This window comes from Tympanuchus pallidicinctus, unplaced genomic scaffold (assembly GCF_026119805.1).
Source record: "Tympanuchus pallidicinctus isolate F22 unplaced genomic scaffold, pur_lepc_1.0 scaffold26, whole genome shotgun sequence".
Taxonomy (NCBI): Eukaryota; Metazoa; Chordata; class Aves; order Galliformes; family Phasianidae; genus Tympanuchus; species Tympanuchus pallidicinctus.
In genome coordinates, this window is record NW_026294743.1 from 1,886,715 (window position 1) to 1,907,842 (window position 21,128).

A 21,128-nucleotide genomic window follows, 5' to 3' on the forward strand; every position below is an offset into this window, starting at 1 on the left:
CACAGGATCAACAGTTAATCACTCGCCTTCAGACATTAGAAACTGCTATTTAAACATACATTAAATGTTAAAAATTAAAATCAAACGAAAATGTGCTAATAATGACCTATTATTTGGTTAAAATATCAAAGCAAACACTAAAATAAAACTAAAATAGAGAATTGCTGAGATTTTTTTGAATAATGAGCGTTTCAGATGTCAGACTCCTTAAAACACTCAGGAAAATAGACATATTTCATCACTAAAAACTGTTCATTGTCCTCACTGTATAGCAAATACTGCACACTGCAGTACTGCCCCAGTATGCAGATGCTATATAAGAAAAATGTCATGAGCTTCTACGGAAGTTTAGACATCAGTAGACTTTGTACACTCTAGAATTGACATAGCTTTCATTGAGAAAACAGAGAAGACACAATCGGCATATCCAGCAGTTTCATGCTTTCATGCAGTAAGAATGAGATCTCTATGCAAGCTGTTTTTCCTCTCAGACAAAATAATTAAGACAATCATTAAAGTCGAATACTTTTTTTCCCTAAAGACCAACTTTGATACATTTTTCAACTGTGTGCATGTACAAGCACGTGCATCTTATGTACAAATTGAACTTCCCACAGAAGGATTATTTTTTCCCTACTCCATCATGATTCAGAAATGTTAGAACAAGGAGGAAGCTGCACTAGACAGAATTTGCCTCCAGACAGGCTGATGCAACTGAAGAATTACAGCCAGAAAGTGGGTGTTTGAGTTGGGTCTAGTGAAGAGAGAGAAATGTACTCATCTGCAAGTTTCTTATGGATCAGGGAATTTTGGGGCCATTCCTCTGCCCTATTCCTTTCTGGTATTATCTTATTTCTTTAAATACAAGGTTCAACTGTAAACAGGTATAATTCTAGACATACACTGAACTTGTAATAGCAAGCGGTTATTTCAATAAGATGAATTTCATTTCAGCTCATCTCCTGAAATTCCTGAGAAGCGTTGCTTACGGTTACTACTTTACTCCAAGAAAACTCTGAAGAATTGCAGGTAAGCCTTTTGTTGAACAAGCTAAAACTAAATTAAGTATTTGAAGTTACTCCTCAAGCAGTAGTGAAAACATTGAAGACATAATCATGTATACAAGGCTAGGGGTGCTAATTTGTATCAAATAATGCAAATTCAAAACACAACAGCAATCAGACACAAGTATGCGGAGGGACTCCTCTTTTGATTTGGTTATATTGTGATTACAAGAGCAATACTGAACTCAAAGATTACTCACTTTTTACTAGAGCTTGCTTGGCAGGAAAGCACACAGGACCTCTAGCTCTCCTAAGCTGGCCAAATGCCACACATTAATTTCATGCTTGTAAAACACATTCATGAGCTGCAACTACTTCCTGTAAACTCAGGTAAAACATAAACTAAGTGGATTGTTCTAAAGCTTTCATGGTATCATCAAATGTCTTGACTTTCCTCAAGTTCAGGCAACATACACCTATGGCCCAGATCTATTTCAAAGGCTATCAACAGAACATCTGTAGTGTAACCAATGACAATGAGAGCTTTGAACAAAAGCAGATCAAAAAAGGTTGCCTAATATCGTAACTAATACTGAAAGTTCTTTCATGCAGCAGTATGAAAGTCTTAAAAGGCATCACAAAATCTAAAGTTCATGAAAATACTCTTCCATCATTACTTTTCTTTTTCTTCTCTGTCTTTGCAATTCAGCTACTGACTAGCTGGAAGATGTCACTGTAAAGATATGTCTGCTGCCAAAAGGCAGTGTTTTCAAAAACAGTAGATCTAACCAGATCCAAATGAGGCAAGCATTTAGATCAACCTTTTCTTTCATGCCTGGATTCTTCTGCCATTGCTCATGCCTCTGATTCTGTTAGCATTAGTTAAATGCAAATGCAATACTTTTTTGCACATTTGGAGAGGCTGCACTGTAGAAGGGACAGGGTGGAGAGGGACCAAGGAAGCTGTGCAGCGCAGAGGTAACAGCAAACACCGCTAATAGCTGAAACAGAAGTGAACGTATTCATCATCAGTGAATTTTTATCCATTACAGCACGCTAGCTCTGGGAGATAATCAAACTTGCCAGGCATGAAGCTTATAGATTCCAACTACCATGGTCTCTGAGACTCTTTTCCTTGGTTTCAGTCAAGTCTCTTAGATAAGTCAGCAATTCTTGCTGTCCCTATTATTAGCACTTTGCTATTATACACCCATAAGAAAAGGGAAAGAGAAGACGAAATAGGGCCAAGACTTCCAAAAGCTAATAGAACAAGAATACAATTGGTGGGTTTTTTCACAGAGTAGTTAAGACTGGCACAGACTGTGAGCAAATTAGAAAGAGGAGGAATATTCTCTAATTCTTGTGTCAGTTTTTCAGAAAGTTTCTTCTCTCCAAGATCTTATTTCCTATCCTTGTCATCAGTGAAGGGAAGCAAGAGTAAAACCATGTGAGGGAACACCTTGTTCAGGAAATGCACGCTCATCCATAGGAAACTGACTGAAGAGCTGAAAAGCATCAAGTCTTTCTTCTGCCTTCATTCTTATGTGCTGACTTAGAGCATTTAGCTTTAGTCAGCAGAGGTTGGACAGGGCACAGCTGGCTTGCAGCAAAGACATATCAGTGACTTCCATGTCTGGCATTAATGGCTTTTAGTATGTCAAATTGGCCCCCTTACCACGTGCCCCTGTGTGACTGTGCACGGACGGTAGAGAATTAAAGAAATAAACTATTATTACAGGAGATCACGTATGTTCATTAATGTCCAGTGTCAAGCCTCTATTGTAAATTCCCCACTCCTCCTTTAAACTCAGTTTTTATTTCTAGTTTATTTATATTTTCCTTCACTACAGTTCTGATCCTGTATAAAAAAAAACGGGCTAAAATTATTCCATGCTTCTAAGAAAATAGGTACCTTCTACTGACCCAAAGCTTTCTGGGAAGAAGCTGTTTATCCAATAGGGAAAGGGAGCCCTATACATATCTGTTATTACCTAGGGAAAAGCTTCGTCTTCACTGGCAAATGCTATACAAAGTAAAAATTTTTCTGCTCTCATCCTATTCAGAGCCATCAGGTAGAAAAAGCTGTGATAGATCCTGTTGAATTGCAAGAACTATTCTTGCAGCAAGGTGAAATATGAACTATCTTAAGTTCTACATGGCAAACAGCAATCATCCTGATCTTCCCCTTGCAACTGATATTGGTGTACCTATTTTAGAACAGCATAACTGTGTGTTCTGCTCAGCTGTTAACAATAGCTTTGTAAGCAAGCGTTGCAAGCCCTTACGGCTTTTTTATATGCCGATGTAGCTGCTTTTCTTTCCATTTCCCCTACCATGTGCCAGGTTACAGAAACACTTCCAAGCAGCAGATTCAGAAATAGAAAGAGTTCAAGGCCAGGTTTCACACCTGCAACCTTGCAGCTCTGGGCTGTTCCAGCCCTGAAGACCAATCTCGTTATTATAAATTCAAAGCTTCCTCTAACATCCCAGTTTTATGCTCAGTAATTCCAAATAAAGTCTACATTTTTTTACTTGCTTGTTTGGGGCAGGAAGGCATAGAGGAGGAGGGAGAAAAAATAATGCTTGGGAGCTGTATAACAATTACACATCACATTTTACTTCGATTAAGTAGTTCAAAAAATGCCACAGTACTTCATGCAAACTAATTTATCACTCAATTTAAGACACTGTATCACTCCATTTCCCTCCAGAAGGGCCATTTCTGCTTGACACTTAACATAGCAGTCATACTTAACCTTCCCTAGATCATTCAGAAAATAATACTAATTAGCATCATGTTTTAAAGGGTTAAACATCAACACTCATTTTTATTAATTTGAGAATTCTACATGAGAACCTGTTTTCTAAAGTAAAATAAATAAATTTTTTAGCTTGCAGCAGCAGCAGAAAGCTGTTCCAAACACTCAATATGTCTCCAAGTTCCTGTGTTGAGAGTGGGAGACAAACACCTTAAAAACAAAACAAACAAGCCCCACCATATGACACACATGTGTTATCTGCCTATGACGAATTCTGATACAGAGTATTCAAAGAGAATAAGGAATCAGCAGGCACTGTGGCTTAAGACTTCTATCTATACTATGGTTTGTTTGGAAAGCAAGGTGGACTGTAATTGGGTGAATTGCCACACAAAACCAATTTCTTGACTGCAAGTGTGGATTATGCAACCCACATTAACTGTAGGGTCATCTAGATGGACTGAATTACACTTCTTTACACAGAGCATGTCTTGCTGTATTGCTCATCTGACTGCAAAACAGTTCAATACTATAATGCTACAAAATAAAATTAAATAAAATTAAAATAAAACCATGAGGGGACAAAACAGTGACTTTGCTTTACTCTTCAGAAGATACATAAGTAGAGCACTCTTCTGATAAGTACTGATTGTGCAAATGGAAAATACAGTCATAATGATGTTTTTAGAAGAACAGCATAAACATCTTCCTGTTTTAGCTAAGTCCTTCTCCCCATAGAGGAAAAAGAGAGAATGCAAAGTTGTCCACATTTGTACATAGCTGGGACTATAACTCCAGGGAGTTTCTGCAACGCTGCTTAATTCACTTTAAAATTCATTCAGATATTAAAAGTAGGGGGGAAAAAAAAAAAGACAAGAAAGAACACCCAAACCAAAGCATCTTCATCTTAGAAGTCTTGAAACTCTGGAAATTATCCCAGTGTGAATCTCAGACAAATCTGTATTTTACTTAAACAAGAACTCTGGGAGTAGGCCATGTATGAAAGTAGCTCAACGTTCTCCATTAAGAGCAGTTCACATTTGGATGCTGAAAACCATCAGAATGAGAATTTAATAACTGGCTTACCACTGAGAAAAGAGGTCAAAAGGAAAGTGGACGGTATAGTCTCTGATGTAAATTTGACTGCAGAAATGAAGATCCTTAAGGTAGTACATAAAGTACTCAAATTGTTTGCAAATACAGCATCTAATTGCCAAGTACAAGGAAAATCAATGCCCTGTCAGAAGCCAGCACGGCTAATTACAAGAGGACAAAATAATGATTTTTATCAAACTTAGTGTGTGTTCCTCCACTAATGTATCTATCAGTGTTTGTTACTTACAGCACTTTCTGTGTGGTTGCTAGATACAGTTTTTGTGCAGTCAAGGCTGAAAAAGTGCTTTTAAAAAGAAAAGTTGGCCTGAACCCTGCATTTCCAATTCAAGCAGTGGATTCTGAAGCAGCTCTCTGGAGCAGCCTATAGTTAAAGACTTGTTTCCGCTTTTCTAACAATTTCCTGGTTTGCATAACAATCCTAAGAGAAACACACTCAAGAAGTTTTCCAGTACAGAGATTTTGTCTCTAATATACTTTTAGTTTCAAGGCACAGAAAATGTTTGTATATAATTACAATGATTTTAGAGGTATATTTCTTTACAAATATATTTACAGACAAATATGTATTCGTTACTTGGTTTAAAACAAGATTATGATAATTTTGTCATATCCAGGAAATACAAAACACTGGCTTATGCCTGGTGCTTAACTCATGCCATTGTGAATAAAGAGGGAAGGGGTTTAATGTTTAATTTCCTGTTAAAAACACACACAGGATAAAATCTTCCAAAGAGCAGTTATAAAACATGCATTTGTTAGCCAAGAAACAAGGTAAATATGGAACAAAGCCCAGGCTTACTTTTCTTCCTTTCCCCCCTATCCTAAGAACAAAGTAACTGAAGGCCATGGCACATATTTGGAGGCACTGAGCAACTATATATTAATCAGCCTAGCTGATTCCTATACCATATAGCCAATCCACAGGGGCAGTTTCTCAGGTAATGCAAAGATGCAATTGGGCTGAAGGTACTGCATGCGATGAGTACTGCACACCTGTCAAACACCAGTTGTACCAACTCCCAACTACCTTCCTGACAGAGCTACCTGTCTGTATTAGCAGGTAACCTGGACTGTCTATAGCCAATTTCTAGCTACAACACATTGACAACACTGCTACACTTGGTGGTAGCTGAAGACATCACAGAGAATATTCTTTAGAATTCAAAAGCAGAAAAATTTTCAGAAACTCAGTGCTGCATGTTCTGGTACTATGATTTCAGCTGCAGCAATTCAGCCTCCATCATAGTTCTAGCATGAGTAATGGCTTATTAGGTTGTTCTGCAGCTCACCACAGTTAACAGACAAACATTGAATTTCTCTGCAACAACTGCAGTCTCAAAAATCCCAGCTCTTCTCTTTGTTCGGATGCCTAAACTAGAAAAAAAAAAAAACCTGACCGTATTTAGGAGAAACTGAATGCTTAGGATATAGTTTTAAATAATAATGCTGCATTTTGGGATCTTACAATAAAAATAAACCGTCGAATAGTTTCTGTCTACCATGTTAGGATCAAGTCAGGTCCTCAGTGCACGTTTTGAGGTACTGATTTAGAGAAGTATTGTAGTACTTGTGATACACAGGGATTCACATTCAAATTTAGATGTAAACAACTGTGAGTGCATTCGATTTTGGTTTTGTTTTGCTTTCTTTTCAGTAAGGATAACATCATTGTTGCAGATACAGCTGAAGAGCTTTCCTTAACTTTGGTAGCATACTGTTCAAACCAACACAGCTTAAGCTTTCTCAGCAGATGCACTTTAAATACTTCTTAGTCAATCCATTTAGTTTCATATTTGATGTAAGGAAACATACAAGAATTACACATCTCTAGTGAATGTAATCGGAGGACAGGCATGCTGAATTTCTTGCAAACTCTTTAAAAATCTGGTTTTGAGACTGTAAGTAGTCCTGACTTTATTTCTAAAACTTGCATTTACAGCTGCTGTAGGTACGTGCCCTTGCTCCTTCACAAATTAATTACTGTTGATCACTGATTTCAAGACAGTTCACCGGTGAATCTCATACTACTGTATGACAACTGGCCTTTATGCCCTGATCTCGTGATTCTCCATGTGAGAAGATAATTGACTAACAACATTAGTAGAGGGAAAGGGAATAGGATGGAGACAATCTGTAACACAAAATGAGTACTGACTTGCCTTCTTGGTACTGTATGTACCCCCAAGCAATAAAATTTCAGGAAAAGGATTACTTTTCTGGCCAACAGTCAGAATTGAGTTGTATACTCTCTACGTGCAGCTGTCACAAACTGCATGCAGAAACAAGACTGTTTTATTTCTTTGGCTTTTCAACAGTCAGATAAGTTTGTGAGTATTTAATGCTAGTAACACCACGGTATTCCAGATTCAAATGAACTAGCAGAATTCTATAGTGCAGCGGTGACCTGAGACTTTAATCCACTTGAATTTACAGTACAGTGCATTAGTTCTCACAAAAGATTTGCTTTAATTTTAGTTCTCTCTCCCTTTGTCTTACGGCTGTGTAATCTTCAGTAGAGAGGCCAAAGAGATTTCCCTCAAAGAAACTTGCCTCTTCTTCAGAATCAAAAAGTATATTTAGGACAGTTCAACCTACTTTTAACCACGTGTTGCAAGACACTTGTCTATACTTTAGACATACTTGTCTATACTTTCCTTTCTCTGTACACTACTTCTTTACACGTTCCAAAGCAATTAAACAAGCATGTATGTGCATGCATGCAAGTATACAAATGAAACAGGAAATGAAAAATCTAATGAAGTCAGAATGCACGCTAACATCAATCTGCTGCAAAGACTGAAAGTATTATTAACATCTTACCATCATCCAGCTCAAGACAAAGATTGTATACAGCCAGAGGCCTCTTAATACGTTGCCCTTGTCTTCTGGATTGCCTTGGTGGGGCATTTGGAGGAGATACTGACATAGAGATTGACTCAGGAAAAGTGACATCAGGCAGGGTTTTAAAAATCTGCAATCAAGAACACAAAGGGTGTTAATTATTTATCATGAAAAGCAACCTGTTTAATGCCACTGTAAGCCATTATCAAACAACCTTTGTTTTGGACTTCATTCAAAGCAGGCAGAAGCAAAAAATCCATTCCTTCAAGTCTGAGAGTATGCCACAGATCGTTAATGAGCATTTTTAAAATAAATATATAAATAGATATAAAATGGAAACATGCAAGAGCACTGCCTACGCTTTAACCAAGCTACAAATCAATTAATCCAAAGGTAATACGTGTGTGAATATGCTTGCCAGCTAGGATAGAAAGGAAAGGAAAAGAGGGAGATGAACCAGCCTCCAAAAAGTTTTCAAGTTTCAGCTAGGGCCTATAACGTTGCCAGAACACCCATTTTAATTTTCAAAACTTATGATGTCACTATAATATCTGCCAGATTAAATATATATCGTATTCTAAGACAGCAAAGCAAAGGGAAAATTCTGAGGGGAGGGATTTTTAGTGAGAGATACCATAGTAACATACCATGTGAGGTTTTTTTCAGTCAACTATTATACATTGAGTCGTATTTATATTAAATGATGATATGCTCAAAGATGCATACAAAAAGGACTGCAATTCTGATCACCATTTTATCCTTTGGGTTATGACTATTAGCATAACACCACTTCATAGAAAATATCATGCCACTTCTCTCTGGGTTAACCAGCAATGTAAACTTGCTCAAACTGATAGTATTTTAACTGACATGTATAAGGCACAGTCTAATGATGTCGTTTTACTTCTTAGAAAATTACCAGTATGTCAGTGTACAATATAACAGCAGCCTTTTACAACTGATTGTGGCAGATTCTCATGAAATTAGGTCAATTTTTTTTTTATCAAATGGAAACCAGCTGATAAAGAAAAGCACAAACAACAGCTGAACAAAAATACCCTGTGTGTAGGGCACCTTACACCAACACAACACAATATATAACAAGATGCAATGTAACAATATGTGGTGTTCTTTTACCCTGAAGTTTTTAGAAGTCAGGTATCCATACAGGACATATTATGAAGAGTAGGCGTGTACTGAATCTGCAAAGAAACAGCTTTTTATGAAGCAGAAATCCATACAGATATGGCAGATAACACATTTTTGTATTATTGCAGCACCTCTCAGATCCAGTACGAAGCTAAAAGCTGACCAAGCTATTTTAAGCATAAGAAAAATGCCATAATCATCTCGTGGTAAGGCAGTTAAGACATCATGTCAAAATTATAAGAAATTCCATATGCTAGATTTGTTAATCCCAAATACTACACATGTAGAAAGGAAGTGAGCCAGGAACACATACACACACTGCCTTATAACCACTTAATGATCACTCTCACACTGACAAAATGATGATGGTGCAAAATCATCAGAAACACCATTCTGAAAAGTGTGGAAGAAGGATCAGATCACCAAAACTAGGCAGCAGCAAGCAGGAAGCTCCAGTGGAAATATTACCTTACTTCCCAGCGGGGGAATGTGCTGGAGGGGAAGACAAAATGATAACATTGGAGCCCCAAACCAGCTCTAAGAAAACTGGTCCCACTTCTTCACATGCCTATGAACGGCGAATATGAGAGAGAACCAAAATAACGCAACAACATACCTATAAACAAAATATTTATGAAGAAGAAAGGATACCAGCCCAACCTGGTTCTCCCCTGCACAGACAGCATGGCTCTCAGACAGTGACGAAGCTCTAATTGCATTTAGAGTGTTAAAGCCATTTTTAAGCCGTGATTCAATTTATAATAATGAAATCTAGCATGTACCTACATGGCACGTGGCTAGTGGTACCACACTGCCCCCGTATGTGGAAACATGAGACTAGACTGAGCCGTGTCAAGAATAAATATCTGCTTCTGAAAAAGTCAGAAGCACCAAAAACTTTAAATGCCATCTTTTCCATGGACTAGATGTTGAGTCTGGACCCTCAGGCAAACAGCCTACTGCCAAGAAGTTGCAGCACATTGTTTACTATGTTACGTTTCCCAGCTGTGTTTATTTGTACTACCTTAACTATATATCTCTACTGAAACTAATGATGGTGAGAAGAACAAGCATTCCCCACGAGTGCTTCATAAGAGATGAGCTTTCTTATATGCATTTAGGTGACATACATAGTTTGCAGTTAATTTCTTAAGCAACTCACAAGTATTTGCTTCAAATAAAATTAATAGCAAGAGTCAAAAAAAGCAAAACACAATCAAGACAGCTGTAAAGCTGATCCTTACTTAATGAGTAAGGCAATATGGCATTGAGGTGGAGGCAGAAAATGAATCCGAGCAGATTAATAACAGTAAGTAGCTCTGTGATGTGAAAAAATAGTTAGTGGTTTGTTGTGTTTTATAGGGAAAAAAACCTCACAAAACAAACAGGAGAAATAACAAGGCAGCCAGAAAGTCCCATTTCAAACAGCAGTACGCCATTTGGCACATGCTAGCTACTAACTTGGCAACAGTGCTCGTGCCAGGTATCAGGAGCTCCTCAGAATACTTACCCCTCCTCTACTAACATAAAATTTAATGACACTGAGTCTTCTCCTTTACTGCCAGGAGTTTCTCAGAAGATTGTTCTACCTCTTCTGAGAAAGCCTTACAATTCCCAGATCCTTCCTGAAATGGTCACAGCTAAAACTTGGGTGATGTGAAAGAGCACCACCAGTATATCACCTTTACTGTTAATATTTTGGACTTGTCAACAGCGGTTGTGCATCGGTGTTCCCAATAGCAATGCTCATTGAAACCCAGCACTATACAGAACCAGGCAGGCTGAGTTCCCTTCCATATACAGACACCCAAGTGGGCACCAGTCCTTAGTCCTCTCTCAACTTCTTAGCATGACGGAGCGCTACGGAAGTTTCATCTCTGGGCTAAATTCAGCAGGTGAGGTACTGTTTTCCAGGGAGCAAGGACTACCTCCAGATTGCTCCAGGACAACACAAGGCCACCTGCACTCGCACTCAGTGAGACCAGGTCAAGCATACACAAAATCCATCCTCTTCCTCACGCATTCCTCTGACGCAATGCTGTTAGCTCCAGCACTTCTTTGCTTCTGCTTCTTCACTACCTGTCTCCATGGAGAAGAAAGGGTCTCCTCAAAGCAGCATTTAGGTATAAAATAGGTAATGTAGCCTCTTGACTACCAGCAAAGCTAACTGAAATCTCCAAGTATCATGAGTTGCCCTTTAGGATTCTACAACAAGCAAACAAAAACCCCTACCACCACCATTAGAAAGATCATTAGAGTGTTTGTTTGTTTTTTTTATTGTTTGCTTGTATGTTTTTATACGAAAGAATTAGGAAATATGCTAACATTTTGCATTAAAGTTTGGGGATCATTACTGCCCTTTGAAGTTGCCCATTATTTGAACTCGTACCTAATCTCTTATTTCCTATCTGCTTTCTCAGTAGGAAAATAAAATCCAATACAGCTCATCCATAACTCGAGCTGCATGTTCAGCAGCCAACATTTCTTTCTGCTGCAGACCCAAAGCTACACATTGTAACACAGTTTTGCAAAGGTAAGCATCTGAAAAGCAGGTAAAAGGTCCACCCTTGCCATAAAATATGCACATACAGCATTCAGCTTCTCTTTCTTGCTTTAAATTCACTTAAATAGACAAGTGCCTTAATGGACATTTTCTACTGCTCAGACAGAAGTTGCAATGTCTCACTGATAACAGGGAGATGGAAGCATGCTTTAGTTCAGTTGTGGGGGGAAAAGTTAGGGTTTTGTTTGTTTTAATTCTAATTTGCTCCTAGTCTTATTACTTATTTAAATAATATTTCAGTATAAATGTTTCACAGCTAATAAAAGATGCCTACTGTGAGGGATTGTTACTAGAAGAATGCTGCCTATGCACAGAAGACAAAATTCAAAATCACATACAATCAATGTATTATCAACATATACAAAAATGCTACTAACATTTCAGCATTTTGATCCACTTGCACAACAGTATGTGAATACATCTGACTAAATATCTTTTTGCACTGCAAACCATGGCTATCAGAAACATCATAAGGAAACTGCACATATCCAATAGGGTAGAATTCCTCCCATTGGAGGAACAGGCCTGGAACAAATTATTTAATGGAAGATACGTTTGCCACTTCAGATAAAGCCTCCTTTCAAGTGAAAAAATAAACATAAAAAAATCAGACCTGTCATCATCAGGTATTTGGATTGCAGAAGTTACCATAGCTTACACAAAGACAAGAATAAAGTTTGGTCTTTGCATTACCTCATTCAAGAAGCAGTAAAAATGTACTAAACCAGACTCAAAGGTTAAGGACTTTCAGTCACATACAGTGTTACATAGTTTTTGTGACAGGGGTCAAACAGCACTAGATTTATAGAAAATGATTTATCTGCATTTTAATTGTTAAAAGCATCTTTCTCTTCAACTACTTGACTGCAAACCTGGAAGTTAAATAAAATAATTTACATACGGACTACCATGTAGCACTCAAAGCGCACAGGAAGAAAACAAAAATTTTACCCAAAAACAAATCTGACTGTTAATCACTCCTATCCTAATTAACTCATTATTTTAAATGGCTATTTAGGTTTGATCTTATATGAAAAGCAGAATTTAAAGATGCACACTGAGTTAAGTGGTAGATCAGTCTTCAAGCTCACAGTGTAGAAGTTACAAAAAAAAAAAAAAGATGAGACTCTTGTTGAGCTACTTAAAACAGTGGCATGTTTGACCTATTTTGCTCTACGCAATAGTACAAAATGAGTACTTCACAGGGCTAAACAAACCACAAACCGTCTTGGATATGTCCCGCTAATAACAGCCCTCTCTATAGCAGTGAGCCCAAGGCCATCCCTGCACACAACCATTCCGGTTCCTAAAACTGTCCCACAAAGTCTGTGGAAGCATTTCTTGAGAGCAATGAGCCAAATTCAACATACTATCACACTCTATTCCACCAGCACATCCATGTGGCAGCAGCCCAAGGAATTGTGCCAGATTCCTCTTAATCTGCAACAACAGTGTTGGCCTCTAGATCCTAAGTTCTTGCTAGAGCTGATTTTAGAAATACAAAAAACCCATGGTTAGGAATATCTAACTAGGCCTATTCCACAAGTTTCTGACCATGTGTATAGTTGTACATAGAAATGTAGATTAGATTCTGCTGCTATAAGAGAATACTGATCTGTTCTTTCAGGTCTTAAGCAGAACTAATTAATGAATTTCAGTACATTTGCCAGGAATCACTTTAGGAAAAGACCCAGACATCAGGTCATCTCTGTCTGCTTTGTATCGCTGGGGTAATTAAAATTACCTCTAAAAATAAGTGGGAGGCAAACAGCAAAGACAGAGTGAGATGAAAAAGGGGAGAAAAAAAAAATGGAAGCATAGTAATAGAGCTAATGAGGATAAACTTACAAAAATCATTAACAGCTTAAAGTTGCACCATAATTTTCCTGCAAGACAAATCCCCTATTCACTCTCATAACACCTGCTACACAGAACATGCATCTATTTTCTCTGAATACATGGAAAACAATCAGAATCAGCTACAGGATAGGGCAAGATAAACTTATCACCACCATGCTCTTTTCTAGACTTAGCTTCTTTTCAATGTAATGTGAACCCAATTCAGGTTCATATTTTGAACAGTAAAATCCATATTCAGTAAACTGTACAGTTCTACAGGTTCTTTTTGTTTTGTTGTGTTTTTGCATTTTTTTTTAATTTGAAGAGATTACAGAAGGTAATTGGAGCTACTAAAATTAACTTTATTCATAGTAGACTTCTGGAAATACATGATTGTATCTAAACTGATTGCATCAATTCTAACAGTTTAATAAAATTTCTAAATTGAGACATTATTGGAAATATAAACATGTTTAAATAAAGTGGGGTTTTTTGCATATTTAAATGCAAAAAAAAGTGTAAATGCAAAATGCAAAAAAAGAGTGTAAATTTAAATGCAAAAAAAGAAGTATAAAGAGTGTTAGATCAATCTGTTTCATTTTTGGTATTGGTCAACTTGATCTTTTCCTTCTGGTTCTCAAAAAAGTCAACAAATATAAAAATATATGCACTAGAAATTATTGATGTTTACATGGGATCTTTGTTCAGTATATATAAAATGAAGCTCATTATTTCTCAAAATCACATTAAATATCTTTGAAAAATAAAATTCAATTTAAAAAATCGACGACTTGATTAGAATCTTTAAGTACCTTAACTTCCCAAGGTTATCACTGAGTCGACTTCAGTATGCCTGCCTTGAAGTAAATATTCCAACTTTCGTGCTCTATCAGCAATACACTACACAACATGATCTACTGTACACTGTCTTCTATGAGGCCACAAAGGATGCAGATTTTCTGAAGTTTGGATTTTGAGGGTGGAATGTCACTACCAACCACAAGACACCTTTATATAGTATTCACTGTCATCGTATTTGGAAAAAAAATAAACTCAGATCAAGAGTTGAGAGATGCCTGAAGTTAAACATCTAGAGGGCCACTTCCCAGAAAGTGTCAATTAATGCTCCTAAAGTTTCCTAGTGCATTCCAGTTACAGTGCAACAGAGTATGCAGCTTGAAAAGAACAGGAGTAAATATCAAAAAGTAAAAAACAGGAAACACCCTTGGTTGGGAGACAAGAGACAGCCCACTAAGCTCCAAAATAAATAACAACAACAAGAAACTTTTCCTTCACTGCAAAGATATCATTTGCTGAGACAATCTGTATAGCAGCTCGGTTACCTATAACCAGATGAAACACTTATTTTAAGGATCTGTGGGCACCATGAGTCTCAACCTTGTACTAAAACTGGAGTATCTGCTGTCTGCAGATAGGATCTAGGATCCGATAGGATCTAGTGCTCCAGACAAACTGCAAACTACTAGAGTGACAGAAGAACTGATGGAAGTTTTGGATAGATCAGATGTATAGACATGTAGATTCCAACAGCCACTCATTTGGCCTGACTGTTTTGAACCCTATAGTTCAAGTTGGACTGTTAGTGAAGAAACTAAATATAGCCTACAAAACATGACATTGCAGTCTGGAGGACAGATGTGAAAGGATGAAAGAAAAGAATCATACCAAGGTTAGAAACATGTGTCCTCTGGTCGCTTGTAAATTATGAATTTGTTGACTCAGCCTTTCTAAAAGTAGTGTTACTGATACAACAACTGCAGCATCCACTGTATCACATCTCTCCACCTTTTAACAATTCATGAGAAGAATGCTCCTGATAGCAGCCCATTCACTGCTGTTATTTTATTCATTGAAGGTCTGAAGGAAATGACAGAGTTAACAATACTCCAAGCTTGATGCAGCTACTCATTTGTCCATTGCAGTGGCAGAAACAGCATATGCACCTTCTCTTCTACACTCACCTACTGTTACTTACATCAAGGAGAGTATTTTAAATAAGGTTATCCTTGTCTATTACAGCTACACACACTAGCTTTGTGTATATCTTATTTAGCTACAGGAAATACCAGAAAGAAACAACAAGCAAATAAACAAACAAACAAAAGCCTTTAAAGGAAAAGATTAATACTCAATCCACTGATCTAGCTTTCTAAAATATTACATACTCTTACGTAGTTACTAAATGAAAAATAACGTAGAATGTGAATATTTGCAAATATTTGCCCTTGCAAAGAGCATTAGATGTCTTGAGAAGTTAAATGTGGCTCTTAGAAACCTAAGTTAAGAGTTAGCAAAAGCAATAACCACAGCCAAACACAAACATGATCTCTTCTTTCTTTATAATAAATAAATACAAATGCAAATAAATATTTCTGGTGAAATATAGTTTTCTCCAAATTTTTTACACAATAATACTAATGAGTACACATCAACAATAAAAACTTGCATTTGACACTGTACTACAATGTCATTGAAATGTCAAGCTACCTGGAAATGACACAGTTCCAACCGTACTACACAACCGTCATTATTTGTCAGATAATTAACCTGTTGCCACTACAAGGATTTATATCTTCTCTATACTGTTCAGTTTTTTTCTGGTCTTTGCTCCTATTAAAAAGCATTTATTTAATCTCACATTATGCCTGCAAGCTCTTAAACATTTACCTGTAACAGAACCACTTTAAACATGCAAAGGTTGCACTGCGGAGACACACGGACACACTTCAGTGCTGCTTCCTGCTCTGAGATGAACATCTGACTTCACTTGCTTTTATTTCTCCCACCTGATGAACACTGAAAGTATTATGTACTGTGTTTTAAGAATTTTCCAAATACTACTGAATGAAGTTGATGTTGGCTTAAGAGCTCAGTAGCATTTCTTCCATTTAGTTTAAAAAGAAAATTATAAATGGGCTTACTTAAACTTAAGCAAAACACAACACTGTAATAAAGACATATTTTGTCCAATGTATGTAAAACTTCTGCCATTTCTATGGAGATGAATACAGTAAACAATATTTGTGCTGGAAGTACAGTTTTTCAAAACTAACATCTTTCAGCTATCTTACTTTTATGTTGCTAGAATTAAAAAAAAAAAAAAAAAAAAAAAAAAGTTACGATTTGCTGCGCCTATTCCCTTTCAGAAGACAGGTTTTCCAATCTCACTTAACAGACTTATGTCAAGCTCACCTCTTTTCTTTTTTCTAATTTACTTCCCCTGTAATTTTCATCTTCTTCCTGTTTTTTCAATCCCGGTATTTGTATTCACTATTCTTTCCTCCCCCATACATCAGATTACATATTCCAGTCCCACTGAGATTTTTTATTCCAACCTCCTCCCTCATCTTCTTTCATTTCTTAGCCTTTTTCTGTTTTTTTAAATAATATTCAGGGAACTGAGAAACCAAAATGGCTCATATTACCACTGAGGCATTTCTCAATGGCAAATAACTCCTCTGAATACTAACTGGCATTCATTCCAATGAGATCCCAAAATATTACAATGAACAGCAAGAACACATGCATGCTATTCAGGCAATTGTGAGCGTACTGCTATTCTTCCTCAGTGCAAGTCAGAAAGCAAAATTGCAAGACCTGAGAAAACCAAGATTTCCAGTCTGTGAAACCATTGGCGAGAAAAACTAATTCATACCCATGAAATTAATTTAGGAGAAGAGAGAAAAAGCAAGCAAAAAATGTTTTGGTTCAAATTGCCTATCACGATTCATTGCAGGATTACCTAAAGACCAAGCAAGGATTGTTCCAGGCACTGTACAAACACAGCTGCAGTAAGCCTGAGTTCATTAGCTCAGAAAGTGAAAATCAAGGGAAAGTTTAGCTTCAAAGTAAAATGACCATGATGATGAGACACAAACATGAATTTCTTGATGCTTTTTTAGCTAAGGAAAGGACATGGGTCACAGACATCAAAAAAAGGCCAGACAAATACGGCTAAGGAGAAGAGGACAAGACAGCCAAATATGAAATTACACTGCCATTAAGTACCTGCAAAGCAAAGGCAATTAAGAGTGTGTACGGCCAGTCAGCAAAAAACATCACAATTCCAAGCAAAACAACAGTCCATTCAATATCAAAGCCGAACAACTTTCTATTTGGTCTGGCATATCTGGCAGACCTCCCCCTAGAGCTATATGGCAGATGCAAGCAAGACAATTTGTAAGTCTTACTGTCTTCGGTACCAGCCTCTTTTCCACAACTAGTGATTCTGAGCATCCTGGATAAAATTTCAGCTTGGAATTATATTTTGCTTTTTCCTTCGCAGTAGAAATGTCTTTCTGAAGCTCATCTTCTGCCTGGAGACTGAGAAATACTCTGCCAAGAAGAGATTTATCCACAGCTGACAAGAACAAAAGCTAAACAATTATTTCCATAATGCTATTCTGTTTTCCTTGTAGTCTTAATGACTGTGCAATTCTAGTGCCCCTCAAGTGATACATCTGCTGTACAACCTAGTGTCCAGTATTCAAATCTCAGCACTCTTTGACTTTGCAAAATATCCTGTCCTCAATCTACCATAATTGGCTCATAGGCAAGGTTTGGATGTATGTATGCAGACTTTAAACAAAGTGAAAATTGCATTTGTTGGTTTCTAAGTAGCAGGAAAAGAGCTAAAAAATAATTTTTTTTAAAAAAAAAAAACAACCACTAAAAACAGCTTATGCACTAAGCAAGATATTCTTATCTCAGAGTGAATCTCCATATCCAGGTTCCCATATATAAACTGCATTGAAATTCTCTGATTAGGATTCAAAGAGTGACGACAGTGCAATGACTGCACAGGATTTCAAAGCCAATAGCACAATCATGTCTCCTACCAGAAAAGAATTGTAGAGTTCCTTCAGTAAAGCCGTACATAGAGCAAGACCAAATGAGTTGACTAAATGTTTGAGAAATCACAACCATTTTTATCACTTGGCATACCAAGTTACTCTTTTAAATGGTAAATAACAATGGCTTTTGCTTCTACATTTTGGAATTTTATTAACCATTTCATTTGCTACATGGGAAAAGAGATGCTGTCTGCAGTTTGCCTGAGATATATATTATACAGACATGAAGCTTGAGGTGTTGCTTTAAGTTTCTGTCAGTGTGCCTCCATCTTGACTCCATCACATTTCTATAGTTCCAGACTTGGCTTATATTAGTAGATGCTCCTAGAAATGCCCTCACAACCCCGAAAGCCAACCAAATCTTAGACTGCATTAGTCAGCATGTGGTAGGAGGTGATCCTGCCCTCTATTCTACACTGGCAAGACTTCTCCTAGATGGAATACTGCATACATATGATACAGTCCTCAGTACAGGAGAATCCTTGGCACAGTAGAGACATGGATCTGTTGGAGTGCATCCAGAGGAGAGCCACAAAAATGATCCAAGGGATGGAACACCGGTCCTACGAGGACAAGCTGAGAGATTTGGGGCTATTCAGTGTAGAGAAGTTTCTGGGAGCGGCCTTTCACTATCTAACAGGGGTTATAAGAAAGAAGCAGATAGAGACTTTTGTGACAGGACAAGGAGAAACGGTTTCAAACTAAAAGAGGGGAGATTTAGATTGGATATAAGAAGAATTTACACTGAGGATGGTGGGATACTGGAGCAGGTTGCGCAGAGATATGGAAGATACCTCATAGGTGGAGGCTGTCAAGTTCAGGGGCTGGATGGGGTTCTGAACAACCTGTTGTAGCTGTAGGCATCCCCGTTCATTGCAGGGGAGCTGGATTAAGATTACTTTTCCACCGCATTTCTCATCAGGTTCTAAAATATAACACTCCTGCCTTTGCAATAAAATATAAATACCTAAAGTATAAATACACAGAGGTCACATAGGCCTCCTTCCCTTATGGAAGCAGATCTAGTGTGGGAGAGAAGTTGCTGCAGGTAGACCACTGATGGCAAGTTCGTTGTTAGAAATAATGGTGAACAGAAACATTCTCAAAAAGTTATAGCCTTCCAGTTTTAAAGAAGACACCAAGACAATGAGTTATGGAAAATGATACAGTATCATTTTGATGTATTTTCAGTTCTTTGCTTCTCCACATTTTCAGAAGAGCCAGAAATACCAGCACAACTAATGCTTCAAATGTGAAATTGTATGGGAACTGCTGAATCACAGCCTGAACCTCTGATTGATCACCTGAGGCGAGCACTGAGTCAGCCACGGGAGCACAGGTGAAGGCAATTCACCTGTGCTGTTGGAAGGGGTGGAGCCTGGCTGCACCTCTCCTAGAGCCATTTAAGAGCTGGCTACAGAATGCAGAAGGATCTCTTCAAGAGATCCCTCTTTGGGAGTTTCGTGTTAAGCCTAGGGTGCAGGTAAGCTTTCTATTTATTCTCTTTTTGTTGCTATAATCTGTTTTGCCAAACTCTCTTGTTTATTTTGTAATTATAATGTCTTTACATTTATTGACTATACAGAAATTCATCTCTGTTTCTGAAAGGCATGTGACTGGCTAGGTGTACTAGTAAGCTGGTGCTGATCTGTGGTGATCTAGTGTTTTTAAAAGACAGAACTGAACCAGTTTCTATATGCCATTAAAACAATTTTGATGTACTTTCTCTCTCTTCATTTTTTCTTGATTTGTGTAGTCACTGCAGTAACTACAAAATCATGAGCTTACTTAGCTTCACTTATAAGGTTAAAAAGGGTTTACGTCTTCTTAGATGTTTCTCTCTTAGGACTTAAGCCACATCTGCTGCTGAATCACTTCCCAATAGAAAAGAAGTGTATCTGCTCAAGGTGTATGTGTGGGCAGCTTCATATCCGAAGTCAAATAAGCCAACAAAATGCACCATATAGATAAAGCTATGCCAAAATAAGTTTTGCCAAGCCTGTACCATGAAGAGAGGCAGCACAACTGTATTGTAAGAAAAACTTACGGCAGATAAGACTTGACTTAGGCAGCCAACTTCAACACTGCTAACCTTTAAAACAAATAATGATTTCACTGCTCAGAGTGCTTAAGACAGAAAGAATAGAAGGTGATAGAATTTTTCCATAGCGCTTCATTTTTTATTTTTTTTTTTCTTTCAAATAAGAATGAAGGAAATACTGCATATTTTGCTAGCTCAGAGGATCTCAAGTCTTAAACACCCAGTTGGAGAAATTAGTTAAGTCATGGAAGGACTCCTGAAGGATCACCCAAACAAGGAGGCACTAGTAAAAGATGTATTTACTTACTCTAAATTCCAGGGCTGAGATTGCATACGAATATTCTAGACCATATCTTGCATAGATAAGTCATCTAAGTAACTGGCAGCTACCACAGCAGCAACAATTCCTGTGTTCAGTATTACCTCAAACACAAAGACTTAAAGTAACACATATTCAGCTGAAAACAAAAGAACTTTTAATATCTGGCTCCCTCATAATGCTTTTTACCTCCAAAACTCTCAGTACAGTGAAGTCGTCTTTTACTGTGTGAACACTGGGAGAAATTAAGACACAGAACAATTAATTCGGAGAAACCTTAGTCTAAGTACTTGAAGTAAGAGCTAAAAGATGAGCCTCAGCTCATTTTCTTCTTTTCCAGTCTTTTATCACTTCTGCTCACAAAAAAAACATACACAAATACGGTAATGAAAATCTATTTGCATAATACACACGCAGAAGCACAGCTCCTGTCAGAAAACAAGCTTTCAGAAAAGTCATTTCACCTATGAAACAGGATATTTATACACTTATTGAGTGTAAATTGCCAAAAGCTTACAGTATCCAGGGGATATTCTTCAGAGTTCATTTGTAACATTGATTTTTAACTCCGTGCTAAACATTAAGCCAAACAGATCATTTTAAACTCTGTTTAGAAATACGGA

At 37.4% G+C, this 21,128-nt stretch overlaps 1 protein-coding gene across 4 annotated transcripts in view; it reads right to left on the minus strand.

The window, feature by feature from the left end:
- ARHGAP10 (Rho GTPase activating protein 10) overlaps nt 1-21,128 on the minus strand; it is a 131,945-nt gene that overhangs the window by 28,392 nt on the left and 82,425 nt on the right. For all 4 annotated transcript variants that reach the window (XM_052690218.1, XM_052690219.1, XM_052690217.1 and 1 more), the window contains one exon: nt 7,700-7,850. In XM_052690218.1, coding sequence (XP_052546178.1) covers nt 7,700-7,850 — 151 coding nt within the window. The remainder of the gene's footprint in view (nt 1-7,699; nt 7,851-21,128) is intronic.